Source organism: Rhinoderma darwinii, chromosome 1 (assembly GCF_050947455.1).
Source record: "Rhinoderma darwinii isolate aRhiDar2 chromosome 1, aRhiDar2.hap1, whole genome shotgun sequence".
NCBI classification, from domain to species: domain Eukaryota; kingdom Metazoa; phylum Chordata; class Amphibia; order Anura; family Rhinodermatidae; genus Rhinoderma; species Rhinoderma darwinii.
The window spans coordinates 91890093-91907453 of NC_134687.1; the positions used below are offsets into that span (position 1 = coordinate 91890093).

General features: G+C 39.9%; 1 protein-coding gene across 1 annotated transcript in view; it reads left to right on the forward strand.

Annotated features, from left to right (window-relative positions):
• LOC142661658 (uncharacterized) overlaps nt 1–17361 on the forward strand; it is a 92577-nt gene that overhangs the window by 40828 nt on the left and 34388 nt on the right. The window contains exons 16-22 of the mRNA XM_075839494.1: nt 2692–2831; nt 3312–3440; nt 6506–6837; nt 6934–7067; nt 10363–10491; nt 12342–12589; nt 15000–15168. Of these exons, the coding sequence (XP_075695609.1) occupies nt 2692–2831; nt 3312–3440; nt 6506–6837; nt 6934–7067; nt 10363–10491; nt 12342–12589; nt 15000–15168 (1281 nt within the window). The remainder of the gene's footprint in view (nt 1–2691; nt 2832–3311; nt 3441–6505; nt 6838–6933; nt 7068–10362; nt 10492–12341; nt 12590–14999; nt 15169–17361) is intronic.

Consider the following 17361-nt stretch of genomic DNA (forward strand, 5'->3'; position numbering starts at 1 on the left):
ATAACAAAATATCGGTGGAGTCACGGGTATAGGAGGGGAGGGTCTCAACATGAGGTCTAAGATAGAAGTCTATGAATCTACATGAGACCTCACTTAGACCCCCTATCCCGGAGATAATTGGTCGACCTGGAGGGCATTGAACATCCTTATGAACCTTAGGTAAAAGGTATAAGGTAGGGATTTTTGGTTCCTTCACCATCAGTCCCTCATATACATCCTTAGTGATGATTCCCCTTATGAAAGCCCTATCCAATATTTCTTCAAGTTTGTTCCTGAATATAGAAGTGGGATTATGATCAAGGACCCTATAGGTTTGTACATCATTTAACTGTCTATTTGCCTCTTTTTCATACATGTCACTCGGCCATGCTACAATATTTCCCCCTTTGTCCGCAGGTTTAAATATAATATCTTTCATCTGTTTAAGATCTTTCAAGGCCTTTCGTTCACCTTGGCTCAAATTGTCACCAAAATTGGTTTGTATATTTCTCAAATCTTTAATAACCAACCGTACAAAAATATCAACCTGCGGACAAAGGGACATAGCTGCAAAAGTGCTGGATTTTTTCTTTATACATGATGGGAAAGTAGATTCAGGCTCATCATCCCCTTGATTCACATCTAGTAGTGACTCCAATACTGCCAGTGCATCCCTTTCAATATCGCTACCGGGAGTAAATTGGTCTGGGTTCCAAAAGTGTCGTTTTAGTAACAACCTTCGAGCAAACAAATGCACATCTTTTACAGTTTCAAAAAGATCAAAATTAGCTGTAGGGCAAAATGTCAACCCCCTTTGTAAAACTGATAATTCTTCAACCGTGAACTGTCGCTTAGAAAGATTGATTACCTCTAATATTTCTTTGTCTTTTTCTTGGTCTCTCTGACCCCTCCGTATTTCCTTTTGTTGTACTGACTCCGAGTGTATATTTGGGGTTGTTCTATAATTCCTTCCCGATCTAGTACGGGGGTCTGTCTGTCTAAAAAAGACCCCCTAAAAACAGACACCAGACCCCTTAAACTAATACAGAACCCCAGACCCCCTAAATACAGACCCCTTAAACTAACAGACCCCAGACAAGACCCCCTAAATACAGACCCCTTAACTGAAGACAGACCCCCTAATATACAGACCCCCAGACCTCTTAAATACAGACACCAGACCCCCTAAAAACAGACACCAGACCCCTTAAACTAATACAGAACCCCAGACCCCCTAAATACAGACCCCTTAAACTAACAGACCCCAGACAAGACCCCCTAAATACAGACCCCTTAACTGAAGACAGACCCCCTAATATACAGACCCCCAGACCAGACTCCCTAATATACAGACCCCAGACCTCCTAAATACAGACCCCAGACCAGACCCCCTAAATACAGACCCCCTAGACACAGACTCCGTAGACACAGACTCCGTAGACACAGACTCCGTAGACACAGACTCCCTAGACACAGACTCCTTAGACACAGACTCCCTAGACACAGACTCCCTAGACACAGACTCCTTAGACACAGACTCCCTAGACACAGACTCCCTTAAACAAATCCATGATCCCCTTATACTTACCTAGCAGCTCACCTCGCCTCACTGTCTTCTGTCTTGCTGCTGTTGCAGGTCCTGCGGTCATGTGGCCAGCAGGTCTCTAATCAGTAGTTAGAACTGCAGACATAAGGTCATGTGACCTTTATGTCTGCAGGTCATTTACAGGACATACACAATATGTTTAATCTCTGATATAATCGCCTGCCAGCTACTGTTTTCCAGTACACCTACCACTCCTGTCCACTTTTTTGTTATCGATAGGGAAATTGTTATACATTTCTGACTGAGTAATATTTTATAGCATTTTGCTATTAATCCCTTTGTTTTCTTAGTACACCTAACAAATGTAATGATCTCTTGGGTCAGTTGGGTTATCTTGAGGTCTTTCTTTGCCCACTCAATATGTGGGCTAACTGTAAATAATAAAATGATGCATTATCAGTAAGATTGAATTTCTCTTTGAAATCTTGAAACATCAGTATCCCATTTATGGTGACTATCTGTCCTACATATAACAGTCCCTTTTTCTCCCAATACTTATAGTCGATCATGTAGAGTTGATTGTAACTGAGATTACCCCACAAGGGAGCAGATTCGTATCCCCTCTGGATGTCTTTCATTTCTTTATTTTTTGCCAAACTACATCCAATAAGGACAGTGTTTGGCACTCTCTTAGGGGGTCTGTTCTAAAACTCCCCACAACCTTGTTTATTGGATTAGCCTCCCAATTAACCATATATTTTATTTGGCCAGTAAGGAAGTATGAGCCAAGATCGGGGAGTGAAGTTCCACCCTCCGTCTCTGGGTATAACAGATACTTTAATTTTATTCGTGGCTGTCTGCCACACCATACTAATTCTCTAAAGAGATTCCTTAACAATTTAAAGACCCTAGCTGGAATATCCATCGGGACATTAACTGGAGCATATATGTGGTTTTGTATTTCTTACTTTACTTAAATGTATATTGTGGGTTTGCCATGCATGCAAATGTATGGATCACTTTCTAAAGTTATTGACCCATAAGATTCATTCTAGCACTGTCTGATTGTATCAATTATCACAGAAAATGTATTCCGCGGGTAGTAAATTTCCACTTAGTATGCAATGCCATCCCAGACTGCTTCCTGATTGTTTTCTGATTTACAGGCCAATGCTTGACTTGAATCTGCTACATGAAACTCTTCAGCTATCCATGAAGGTCCTACAGAGAGATCCTTGTCAGCTGGCGTCACAGCTTAAAGGACGTCTGCACCAGATAGATGCCTCAGATAAACCTGTGGCTCCTGGTAGGACTAAATAATATCGCCAAATACAATTCTCTTTTAACTGTTAATTGCTCAATTTTAAAATATATAGAGGCTGTCATAAACTATAGGTATAGATGTTGTAGTTGGTACAATTATTATGTCAATTACTAGTCTGCATTATATATTATTGTGGAACTAGTACATTGCCACCATGTAAACTACTCTCAGCGGTCTCATGTGTATGAACTTCTGCAATCCACATGTATGCGGGAGTCGTGTATGAACATACTCTCTTACAGTGCTTGGAGCAAAACCTATTCGCAGCAAAACAGAATTTTTCTTTACAGGAACAGAAGCATCTAAAACGATTGCAGCCTAAAGTACTGTAAATTGAGTACAAATAGTGTATGTAGTATACTTGATAGATCAGCTTGTTTTACCAAGTCTCCATATGCATACATTTTTGTCTTAATGCAAACATTTGTTTATCATTTAAAAAACAATTTTTGTTAACTTTAGGTGATCCGAGGAAATATCCATTACTGCCAACCTTGATGGCTCAGTGTCAGCAATCCTCTATTGCCACTTTCATACCTTCATTCACCTGTCTTCTGCCACCTGGGGGGATTCTCTATGACACCTTAGCAGGTACATTGGCTGTCATTTCTACAGGATTTGTATGAGATTCATGGCACCTTTATTTCAAGCGGTTTATATTTGTAAATCATTTGTGGTCTATTTATTTATTATTATTCTTCATGACAATTTGAATGGGTCATATAAAAACTACATGCAGCATCATTTAGCAATAGAAAAAAGTTGCGAAGCTCTCCAGGAATTTCTAAAAAGCGCTTCACTTAATTTGTATTATTAAAAGAGATACAGCGTGGTGGATACAATACACAGAAAAGGCAACAGCCAGTCCACGCTATCCGCGCTACATTTGGCTCTACTGTACCCCCCCCCCCCCCAACACATGATATATATTCAAATAAAACAGAGGATAGAAACACCCACAATTAACATTTAAAAACATGGCAGTACAAACAAGCGGAACCCAACTTGCATGTTGCATGTAAATATGAATACATTGTTATTCATTAGCATGGAGAAAAAGTTTACCTGTTATTCTATAGGAAAGATCATCCGTTCATTGATCCCTAATCATCTTCCGCCCTTACTATCCAATGCGCCTCCCTTTTTACAAAGGGAGGCGAATTGGATAGTAAGGAAGAAAGAGATTTCTCCCTTATGGATGAATAAATGGAATTATATTTCCTATAGATTGACAGGTAGACTTATTCCTCGTGCTAACGAATAACAATGTATTCATATTTACATGCATCATGCAAGTTGAGTTCAGATTTTTTGTACTGCCATGTTTGTAAAATTTAATTTTAATTTTAATAAAAATGTAAAGTTAATTTTGGTTGTTTCTTTCCTCTTTTTTATTTGCATTTATATCATGTGTTGGGGGTGATCTACTAGGGCTAGATGTAGCGCGGATAGCGTGAAAAGGCTGTTACCACCACCATGATGTGTCTCTTTTAATGGTACAAATAAAGTGAAGCGCTTTTTAGAAATGTGGAGTAGTGTCGCAACTTTTCTTTTTTCATTTCTGGGTTATGCTACGTGACTTTAATTTATTGCTGATCACCTCGCAAATAAACCCCTTGAGTTCTGTAAGGTATTTCTGGAGTGTGCCGGTGGAATTTTCTTCTTTAGCTACTTTAAAAATGAAAAAGCAATCATCTAAAAGGGGTTGTCCCACAATCAATTATTTTTATCAATTCTAACTTGGGAACGGCACTGGTGTTAAACCAATCCCGTAGCTGAATCCTCTTTAGAAGACGGTCCTTGCTGGACTTTCTTGGGCACCCTGAAGCCTTCTTCACAATAATTGAACCTCTCTCCATGAAGTTCTTGATGATCCGATAAATGGTTGATTTAGGGACAATCTTACAAGCAGCAATCTCCTTGCCCGTAAAGCCCTTTTGATGCAAAGCAATGATGACTCCACGTGTCTCCTTGGAGGTAACCATGGTTAACCCCTTGACAACCGCCCACCGTATTTTGACGGCTGGCGGTGCATGTGCTTCGTCTACAGCGATGTCTTTTGGCGTTGCAGTAGAAGAGGCTGATGAGCGCCCCTGTGAACGTACATAATTTAAGCAGAAGCTGTAACTAACAGCTCCTGAACTTAGAGCAGCCTGCTAAACGCAGCTAGATTTGTAGAAACACTCCGACCCCAGATGCTTAACCTTTTGATCGCCGCGGTCCGTGTCTGTGGCATAAACAAAGGGGACTCCCCTCTTCGATTGCTGCAATCCGGTGATGCGATTGAAGACCGGGAATCCATCTGCAGTCAGCCCTGGGGACCTACAAAGGACCCCAGATATGTCTGCTCAGTATGCCTGCTGTTTGGGCACACTATGTGCTTCCCTAACAGCAGCCTGTGTCAAAGTGACACAGAAGATCATGTATTAGCATAAAGGAGTATGCTAATACATTATAAGTAAAAGATAAAGTTATCCATTAATGGGATTAAAAAAAAATATGTAACCAAAAAATAAGTAAATAAAAAAATGTTCAAAAAAAAGTCATTATTTTGAATAAAATATATTTTATTGCCCATACATTACTTTAATTAATACATTTAATTTAACAGCTTATTTAGCATGAAACGTGAACAGGTCAAAAAATAAACAAAAAAAAACGATGCCGAAAATAATTTTTTTTCTATATTCACGCCGTAAAAATTATAAAACTTACACAATGATTTTTTTCTACCAACAATACATGCAGAAAAAAAAAATATTTCACTCGCATAAAACAAGGCCTCATACAGCCATGTCCATGAAAAAATAAAAATATTATGGCTGCTGAAAGGCAAAAACTGTAACATTTTTTGCTGGTCATTAAGGCCTTTTCAGGCCTGGTCATTAAGAGGTTAAGGTTACCTGCAAGCTTTTAAGTAGCGTTGTTATTTTTTTAATCTGTCCCTGCACAATAATACAAGGATATCACCTTCTCTCTTCTGTACCTGGTAGGGGTGCTATGTTAGTGGCATAGTAATATCAGTATGTTACTGATCTCACACACTTAGGCTAGATTCACACTACAGTTTTTCACATCCGAGGTGCCTCCGTGCTGCACCCCTGCAGGATGCGTTATCACACATCCCCCCTAGAGTCTATGGAGGGATGCGTGAAGTGCAAAAAAATAAGACACGTCCTATTTTTAAACGGAGCCTTCACATGGTCCATTGAAACAACGGCCGTGTGTGCGGCCCCATTGAATTACATGGGTCCGTGTGATGGCCGTTGCTTTAACGGCCGTCACACGGACGTAATCAACGTTCGTGTAATTAAGGCCTAATACACGATAGCCTTCTGGAAATCCCAAGGAAAGTCCAAATGGTTTGAGTTAGGAACAGAAGGTTATATTTTAACCCTGTGTTCTCTGGCTTCTTGTCACAAATGTAATGGTATTGACCTCTGTATATTCTGCCTGCAAAGCATTGTGGTCACACAGCCTGTGGTTCATAAGGGATAAGCTGGCAACAGGTTTAAGGTGTCCCTTGAGATCATAATATTCTTTTAAAAAAATAAAATACGCTTCACTATTAATAAAAATCACATAGAGGATACATTTTATTTTACGTTAAACATCTAAAAATCACAATTTACATTAATAACTTTGTTGCTGTATAGGCCACACCGACAGTATTACTGCAGTTGCAGAAGCGCAGATTGATCTACGAGCACTGACAGCTTCCAGGGATGGCACCTTGAAGGTTTGGGACCTAGTAGCTGGGAAGCCCGTATTCACTCTTCATGGCGTTGGAATGAACATTGACTCCATCACTGTGTGTATGCAGAACAGAATAGCCGCTGTCACTCAGGACCACAGTTTCCAGATATGGGACCTCTCACGTAGGAAAATGGTTTATGCTGCCATTGACTGTTTGGATGCCCCTATCCTGACATCTGCTATGGATGGGCAGCTTCTCTTAGCTTTTTTTGATGGAAGCCATTTAGTTAAGGTCAGTTCTCCAATTATTGAATTATATCTGCAAAGTTTCTTTTGTACTTTGTTGTTTATATTTAGCAATTTTATGATTTTTTTAAATGTATTCCAGGTTTTTGACTTGGCGGACTCCTGTAAACGTATCTGTCAGGTAGATATTCCTGCAGATGAAATGCCGGTTCATAAAAACCGCTCCATTCTGGTTTCTATGAATTCATTTAAAGAGTACATTGTATTTGCCTACAGGTAAGCACAAGACAATAAATTGTTTGAATCTAGCTATGTATATTCTTCAGGGTGCAACTCTAATATTAAAGCCCATAGCATGAGTTACAACGATCAGTGACCAATCAGCATCATGCACTCCTCTCCATTCATTTACACAGCAGCATCACGTTCTTACTAGAACGATGTGCAGCCACATACACAAGTGTCCTGATAATGAATACACATGACCTCCAGCCTGGATGTCATGTGTATTCAGAATCCTGACACTTCTGAATCTTTTCTGTGAGATTCCAGCAAGCCATGCGGAATTTCGCAAGATTACGAGGTAAACGAGATTTCGTTTCCCTTGCTGGAAATCTCACAGAAAAGATTCAGAAGTGTCAGGATTCTGAATACACATGACATCCAGGCTGGAGGTCATGTGTATTCATTATCAGGACACTTGTGTATGTGGCTGCACATCGTTCTAGTAAGAACGTGATGCTGCTGTGTAAATAAATAGAGAGGAGTGCATGATGCTGATTGGTCACTGATTCGTCAGCATCATACACTTCTATTCACAACGCCCAGTTAGTAAAACATGTAAACACGCCCAGTTAAAAACACAATACACTCCCAGTTGAACATACGAAAAAAAACACGCCCAGTTGTCCATTTCAATGCTCATTTGCATATATATAAAATAGCTCATAACTTGGCCAAAAATGAACGTTTTAAAACAAAAAACAAGTGACTGTTATCTACATTGCAGCGCCGATCACACGCAATAGGAGATAGGGATTTGAGAATCTGGTGACAGAGCCTCTTTAACCCAAGCAAAAGTTGTGTGACATCGAAATTTTCATTTCACTTGTGTTCAATTGCATGAAAATGTTTTCTTAATTTTAACCATTAAAATTATTTCAATTATCAATAGTGTAATCTGCAATTCTGTTAGATCTATAATTTTAGACTTATAAACCTGTTTTTTAATTATTGTTTTTATTAATAGAATGTCACTTTTATGCACATTTATTAGACTTGAGCAAGTGATATTATTACACTTGTTTTGTATTTCCCATGATGCTCCATTAGTACGTTATAAATGGCCAGGGCAATACAGGAACTTCAAATGCATGGCTGCTACTACCACCACTTTCAGGCGGTAACCGTGTCAGAAACACCCCAAATCTCGCTTCATTGTTGTCAATGGAAGGTAGAGGCGTTTTTGTTTCACGGGTGATTTTTGACTACTCACGGGAATAATAAGTATCATGCCCTATCTTGGTGCGGTTTCCACCTCTAAACCGCCATTGAAGTCAACGGCAGTAAAAAAAAAACACGCCGTTCATTTTTTTTAACTTGTTTTTTACCAAAAACTGCCAGCGTTTTTTGCATTTGCTTAATTTAAAAAGGTGCCTCAAGTAAAAACACAGAAAAAAGCCTAAAAAAAGTGGCAAAATAACATTAAAAAAAACAAAAACGCTTGCATTTCAAAATCTGCATAAAAAATCCTGACGGAATTTTGAGTCATATTTTTTCTGCTTGTCAAATAACTCTATCTGAACTAGGCCTAATACATCTTTTATCTCCTGTGAAGTCATGCTCATGTCTGGCACAGCCAACTTATGGTGTTGTATAGGGTACCAAACAGTGGCGTAACTATCGCTGTAGCAGCCATAGTGGCTGCTACGAGGCACACGGCATGAGAGCGCCCGTGCCCCCGGCCCGACACATAACATTATGTCGGCAAGGGCCCCCTCGTTCCCGCTGGCGTTGGTCACTAACAAACATTTGTTTGGGGTGGCATTATCTACAAGGGGAGTTTGTGTGTGTAACTATCTATAAGGGGGGGCATGTGTCACTATCTACAAGTGGGGCATGTGTCACTATCTACAAGGGGGGCATGTGTCACTATCTACAAGGGGGGCATGTGTCACTATCTACATGGGTGGTATGTGGCACTATCTACATGGGTGGTATGTGGCACTATCTATGAGGGGGGTATGTGGCACTATCTACAAAGAGGGTATGTGGCACTATCTACAAGGGGGCATGTGGCACTATCTACACTGTGGGGTATTTGGCACTATCTACAAGGGGGGGTATGTGGCACTATCTACAACGGGGGTATGTGGCACTATCTACAAGGGGGTATGTGGCACTATCTACAAGGCAAGGTATGTGGCACTATCTACAAGGGGGTATGTGGCACTATCTACAAGGGGGTTATGTGGCACTATCTACAAGGGGGGAATGTGGCACTATCTACAAGGGGGGTATGTGGCACAATCTACAAGTGGGCATGTGGCACTATCTACACTGTGGGGTATGTGGCACTATCTACAAGGGGTTGTATGTGGCACTATCTACAAGCTTTAAGTTTCGGGTGAGTATTTTTTAATAACTATTATGTTTATGAAGTAACATAATCAAATGTTATAATATCCATGCTTAAAAAGGCTCTGTCACCAGATTATAAATCCCCTATCTTCTACATAATCTGATTGGCGCTGTAATGTAGATAACAACCGTGGTTTTTATTTTGAAAAATTATAATTTTTGAGCAAGTTATGAGCAATTTTTGATTTATGCTAATTCGTTTCTTAATGGACAACTGGGCGTTTTTTACCTTTTTAACAACTGGGCGTTGTAAAGAGAAATGTATGACGCTGACAAATCAGCGTCATACACTTCTCTCCATTCATTTTTAGCTGTAATCGCAGCACAGCGTGATCTCGCAAGATCACGCTGTGCTGCGATTACAGCTAAAAATGAATGGAGAGAAGTGTATGATGCTGATTGGTCAGCGTCATACACTTCTCTTTACAACGCCCAGTTGGTGAAAAGGTAAAAAACGCCCAGTTGTCAATTAAGAAACTAATTTGCTTAAATTGAAAATTGCTCATAACTTGCTCAAAAATTACCGTTTTTCAAAATAAAAACCACTGTTGTTATCTACATTACAGCGCCAATCAGATTATGTAGGAGATGGGGCATTTATAATCTGGTGACAGAGCCTCTTTAACTGTTTGTTACAATTTTGGTAACTCTGTAACTAAAGGTTATCAAGAGTATACTTGGTGGCCTAGCTGGATTTTTACATTGCACACAGAACTGATAAGTGTTCATTGTCGGGAGAGTGGGGGATCTAGGGGGGGGGTGATGGTTTCGGGGAAGGGGGGCCCCAGTCAAGAGTTTGCTATGGGGCACAGTCTTTCCTAGTTACGCCCCTGATAGCAAACTAATACATAGCTGCTGTTAAATGGTAAGATGAATGTGGGCAAAGAATGTGCAACAGAGAACTTCACTTTTGTGTTCCTCTTTGTGACAGGAGTGGGAAGGAAGCCATGGTACTGAATTCCAGACGAGGAGCTGTTGTTGCCAAACTTACTGCACAAGATCCAGTGGCTTCCGTTCAAGGTGTGGCTGTAACCAAGGAATATTTCCTACTGATTTGCAGGTAAATAATGAATAATGCTAATGTCGCACAAAATGTTCCCATTCACTGCAATGTAATTTTATGCTCTAGAGGGAAAGCATTGCAGGAAACATGCTTTATCATTTACCTGTGGCTTGGGTAATGTTAGCTTCTTATGTTAAAGAGGCTCTGTCACCACATTATAAGTGCCCTATCTTGTACATAATGTGATCTGCGCTGTAATGTAGATTACAGCAGTGTTTATTTATAAAAACGATAATTTTTGACGGAGTTATGACCTATTTTAGCTTTATGCTAATGACTTTCTTAATGGACAACTGGGAGTGTTTTACTTTTTTGACCAAGTGGGCGTTGTGAAGTGTATGATGCTGACCAATCAGCGTCATACACTTCTCCCAATTCATTTACACAGCAGATAGTGATCTATCTAGATCACTATGTGCAGCCACATACACACACATTAACATTACTCAAGTGTCCTGACAGTGAATAGACATCACTACCAGCCGGGACGTGATGTCTATTCACAATCCTGACACTTTGGTAACGTTTGTGTGAGATTTACAGCAAGGCAAGCGTAATCTCGCGAGATTACGCTGTAAACTGTCATTTAAAACAAGATTACGCTTGCCTTGCTGTAAATCTCAGACAAACGTTACCGAAGTGTCAGGATTGTGAATAGACATCACGTCCTAGCTGGTAGTGATGTCTATTCACTGTCAAGACACTTGAGTAATGTTAGTGTGTGTATGTGGCTGCACATAGTGATCTAGTAAGATCACTATGTGCTGTGTAAATTAATGGGGAGAAGTGTATGATGCTGGTAGGTCAGCGTCATACACTTCTCTCCACAACGCCCACTTGGCCAAAAAGTAAAACACGCCCAGTTGGTCATTAAGAAACTCATTAGCATAAAGCTAATATAGGTCATAACTCAGTCAAAAATGATCGTTTTTCTAAATAAAAAACACTGCTGTAATCTACATTACAGCGCCGATCACATTATGTACAAGATAGGGCACTTATAATGTGGTGACAGAGCCTCCTTAATTGCCCATGTGTTCTATAAAGTGTGTTTAACAAATATTCAATGAGGAACACATTGTTTGAGTTGTTCTCTTATTTAGTATTTAAGAATGGTGTTCTTTAGTTTATATTTGCTTGTACAGCTCTCACGAGAGTTGTCACCCAGGTTTTACTATGTGACAAATCCACTGCCCGTCCCCTATATCGCTTCATAACTAGGCAGATTTTCTATTCATAGGTCTATGAGAGCTTCGGTCACTCCCTATTGGTACTGTAATGGCAGCAATTTCCTGTTGTCACTTTCGAAAAACAGCAACGGAAGGACAACTCAAGGGCCGATTTTATGTGTAAATGCTTTTTGCTAACATTGTAACTTTACCAGTGGTGGTTAACCTACCATATTATGAGGGCCTCAGATGCAGCCATTGACTTTGACCAAGGGCCGCACACTGCATTCAGTCCTGTGCTGGCCATGTGCAGTCGAGAAGTGGCCAAACTTGTGCTATCAAAACATTAGTCCAGGGGAGATGCGGAATAGGCAAGTGAGCTTGCCTAGCTGTTTCCATAGGTCCCATTATAATGTATGGAGAGCGTACATCTGCAGCCACATCTCTACTGCAAGCGGGGGAAAATGGGACCTCTGTTCTTTCATGCTTGACGTTGCTATTTTTAATTATGGAGAGAAGTAGAGTAACCCAAGATCTTTATAGTCAACAATAATTTTAGATAGTTCATCTTAATCATATAGTAAAAAGCAGCACTGTGTTCTGATGATATAGAAGAAGAGTGATCGTCCCTGTGCATGGTGTATGCCTTCTAAAAGTCCTATGAACTCTGTTTTGCAGGTACCCTTCTCCAAAGTTACATGACATGGTACATATTGAGCTGTTCAGTGTGCACACATTTGCCTATATTCGCACAGTGAAGGGCTGCTGCAATGACTTTATCACCAAGTTTGCTGTAAATCGTCAGGGATCGCATGTTGTAGCATTTTCCCGGGTCCCAAACACCAATACTACTGAAATAGTGGTGTGGAATTTAGAAACAGAGGACCATAAACACATGGTAAAGTTTTCATCAGTACCATTGGGAGGTAAGCTGGACTGTGCTAACAGTATTAAAATATGTGGTTATTCTTAGGGATATAGTATTATTTTAGCTTTATGTCTCAAAAACATTATCTATATGATTCTGTGCATTGATTAATATATTAAAATGACAGTGGTAGCACAGTTCTCTATTGGTTGGTGAGAAAAGTTGTACGGTGTTACTTAGTATGAGTGAGGCTGGGTTCACACGACCTATTTTCAGACGTAAACGAGGCGTATTATGCCTCGTTTTACGTCTGAAAATAGGGCTACAATACGTCGGCAAACATCTGCCCATTCATTTGAATGGGTTTGCCGACGTACTGTGCAGACGACCTGTCATTTACGCGTCGTCGTTTGATAGCTGTCAAACGACGACGCGTAAAAATACATCCTCGTCAAAAGAAGTGCAGGACACTTCTTTCAGACGTAATTTGAGCTGTTCTTCATTGAACTCAATGAAGAGCAGCTCAAAATTTACGGCTGTCAGAGAAGCCTCGCAAAATGCGAGGAGGAGCATTTACGTCTGAAACAAGGCAGCTGTTTTCTCCTGAAAACAGTCTGTCTTTTCAGACGTAAATGCCTGCTATCGTGTGCACATACCCTTAGGCATAGAAGTGTGACTATTTGTCCAGACCGAGAAATTAATGGTTAAATAAGAGGTGAAGATGGTGTATTAGCATGGCTGTTCCAGAGTTTAAAACCATGTATAGTTGTCTTTCTGCCTTGAATGTGAAACTGTGGGCAAAATATTATATTTAGTAAAATGGAGCACTAGGGTAATTTTACATACCAGGACCCCTTATACTTACACTTTGGTCCCTCAAATACAAGTTTCCAAGATGAGCTGTACATTTCAGAGGACTTTTCAGAATAAGCTGTCACATGTGTGTACATGAGGAGTAACACTAATTCTGGCCATTATATGACTTGTATGTGACATTTATGTCCATTTTCCCCTTTGCAGGCTCTATCTCTAATTCTCAGTTTTCCCTGAGCTAATGGGTAGCGCCTAACTGCTATGATAGATTAATATTCCACAAAAGATATGACCCATAATTGGCGCTGCTACAATTTGACACAAAGGATTTGAGAGGATAAAAGGTATATTTAATGATAATCAGGCTACGCGTTTCAACGCTGGACTAGCCACTACCTCAGGCCAGAGGAAGACGCTAGTCCAGCGTTGAAACACGTGGCCTGATTATCATTGAATATATCTTTTGTCCTCTATAATCCTTTGTGTCATATTGTAGCAGCGCCTGTTATGGGTCATATCTTTTGTGGAATATTAATCTATTTATTGCAGTGATACACCTTGCACACCAGTTTGGACCCTGGTAGCAGCACACCCTGTATATTAATTTTTCTGCGTTTACATCAGAGTTGTGTCTGAATGAGCACAATCTTGTCTTGATCTAATTGTTCAGTTGTCCCTGGTTTCCTTGCACTATGTGGCGCCGTGCATTTTTTCTCTTTTTTACTTAGACCATAACTGCTATCATGTCTGCCATACACAGCACAAAGAGAAGAGGAGAATCCTGCTCTCCTATCTCTATTGATCAAATATATAGATGAGGCAGCATCATGGAGGAGATTATACAGCAGTAATGAGCAGTGTAGCTGTGAATCCAGCACTGGATCTCCATAGACTTCTATGGGCAGCTGTAACCTTATCCTTCCGTGATCTGATAATCTGTGTTGTCTTTTCTGACATCACTCAGTGCTCTCAATCTATTGGCTGATGTTGCACCTCACAGACTTCCTGCTCTGCCTGCCCTCTGTACGTAACTTTATTTTATTAATTATGAATATTTGGTTGGAGTTTCAGTTTAAAACTTGGATTTTTTGTTATGTGTTGCATTTAGAATGCCAATTGACATTGATTGATATTTTGCATACTGTTGTTGTGCTCTGAGTAATTTTAATTAGAGATCATTTTTGGTCTTTTGGAAATACTACAAGTCTCCCAAGAGTGTGCCATTTATCTGTAGACTTGTCAGAGGGATCTGAAGATACCAAATAGTCTTTGCTGGATCTTCTGTTTAGCAAAGTAAGGGATAGACTGATCATTGATATGCATTAGTATCCTAGACAGCTGGGTTTCCAATGAAATTGCTTCCTCTTTAGTTACTGACCTGAATAGCAGCAGCTTGGTCATAGACAGTGATATGCAACCGTGTAGCTGCTGTAACATAGACAACAGTGAACCACCAGGAAAGACAGGCAGAAGCATCACCTCAAACCAGGCAAATAAAGAGGCTTTCCTGGCATTCCGGTACTAATTATAATAAAGATCGGAGAAATGAAGAGATATAGTAGCTCAGCATTATAGCATATCTTAAGCTCTTTATATGCATCGTGATCTCATTTACATTGATATCATATTAATATTTTTACGTCTCTATGTCATAGAAGTATGCTTTGATCTTCGGTACTGCCTAGCTTTCTGTGAAGGAGAGAATGTCTTACGATCATGGAATTTAGCTAACCATATAAATGACCAGTCTCTGAGTGTCAACCTCAACAATGCAAAGGTAGCCAATGGGATTCTAGAGATTGTTACAATGAAGAATTTTCCAAGGTAATACCTAAAGCATGAAGTCAAATTTCCAGATTTTTGATTTTTATTAGAAGTTTATAAATACAGGGCTGGGAAAAAGTATTTTAGTTTTCACACTTGCATGTTTTAGATTATCAAACTACTTTTAATTTTAGACAAGGATAACCCAAAAGTAAAACACAAAATGCTGTTTTAAAATTATGATTTAAGTTATTGCAGGAAGAATGCTGTGCAGAATTACAGGGCCTTAGGTGAACAAGTAATTGCCCCCTTAGCTACTAAATAAACCAGTTAACCAAATTCAATTGACAATTGGGTTCAATTTTACTAGCCGCATCGGGCAAGCTTACTGCCAGACCTGTTGAAGCTAAACATCACTTAAATAGATGCTGACTGGTGATGTAAAGCAGGCACATGATGCCACGTTCTAAAGAGTTTCAAATACAAATTCCAAACACCATCCGTGAAATCTACCAGTCTGGAAAGGGTTACAAAGCCATTGCCTAGGCTCTGCGACTCCAGCGAGCCACAGTGAGGGCATTATCCACAAATGGAGAAAACTTGAAAAGTGGTGAATCTTCCAATCCAAGGAGTGGTCGGCCAACACAATTTCACAGCGAAAGCAATTAGTTTTTCACATGGGTGATATAGGCTTTGAATAAATCTTTATCCTTAATAAAGGGAATGATCATGTAAAAGCTGCATTTTGTGTTTACTTGTATTGTCTTTACCTTATATTAAAATTATTTTTATGATCTGAATGATTTAAATGTGACCAATTAGCAAAAATAGGAGCGAATATTTTTTCACAGCATTGCATACAGTGCATTCGGAAAGTCTTCAGACCTTTCACTTTTTACACATTTTGTTATGTTGCGACTTTTTTTTTTAAATAAGTTTTTCCCCAACATTCTGCACTCAATACCCTATAATGACAAAGTGAAAACAGAATTTTAGACATTTTTGCAAATTTATTAAAAAATGTAAAACTCACATTTTGCCTGGACATAAGTATTCGACCCTTTGCTATGACACTTGATATTTAGCTCTGTCCATTTGAATGGACATGATTTGGAGAGACAGACCCCTGTCTATATAAGGCCTCACAGCTGACAATGCATACCAGAGCAAAAAACATGCCATGAGGAGGAAAGAACTGCCTGTAGAGCCCAGAGACAGGATTGTGTGGAGGCACAAGTCTGGAGAAGGGCACAAAAAAAGTTCTGCTGCACTGAAAGTTTCCAAGAGCACAGTGGACTTAATAATTCTTAAAAGGAAGACGTTTGGAACAACCAGGACTCTTCCTAAAGCTGACTGCCCCACCAAACTAAGTGATTGGGGAAAAGGGCCTTGGTAAGAGAGGTGACCAAGAACCCGATGGTCACTCCGGCTGAGCTCCAAAGATCCTGTGTGCAGATGGGAAAAACTTCCAGAAGGTCAACCATCATTGCAGCACTCCACCAATCTGGGCTTTATGCCAGAAAGATGACTCTCCTCAGCAAAAGGCACATGAATGCCTGCCTGGAGTTTGCAAAAAAGGACTAAAGGACTCTCAGACTGTGATAAACAAGATTCTGCGGTCTGATGAAACCAAGATTGAACATTTTGGCATCAATTTTAAGCTTCATGTCTGGAGGAAACCAGGCACTGCTCATCACCTGCCCAACACCATCCCTACAGTGAAGCATGGTGGTGGCAGCATCATGCTGTGGGAATGTTTATGAGCGGCCAGGACTGGTAGCTGAACCAGCAAACACATGCTGGTATACATTTAAATACAGCACAGCCAGTTCAGCAACAAATCACAGCATCCTCAAGGATTACTATGATTAAATAGAGGTTTAGCTTCTCAGCCCGGCAGTACAATTCGGGGAACGTACCCTGACAGCACGGACGAGGCTAAACCAATTCACCAACGGGGCAATACATCCCTGATGGTAAGAAAGCCTAAGTCCAGACTGTAGCAGTACTATAAATAATAATAAAAATCAAAAAACAATTAAATTATAAAATTATTATAAAACATTACAAAAAATATATATATTTAAAAATCCCAAAATATTATTTATTAGGTACATCTGTACAGTATCTGGATCAAATAATAAAAAATAGGCTCATCTTGTTATATTACCTCGGATAACCACCAACTCACAGAGTCAATAGTGGCAATGTAAGTGCAATAGCACTAGAAAAAAAGTAATCACACTCAGCATT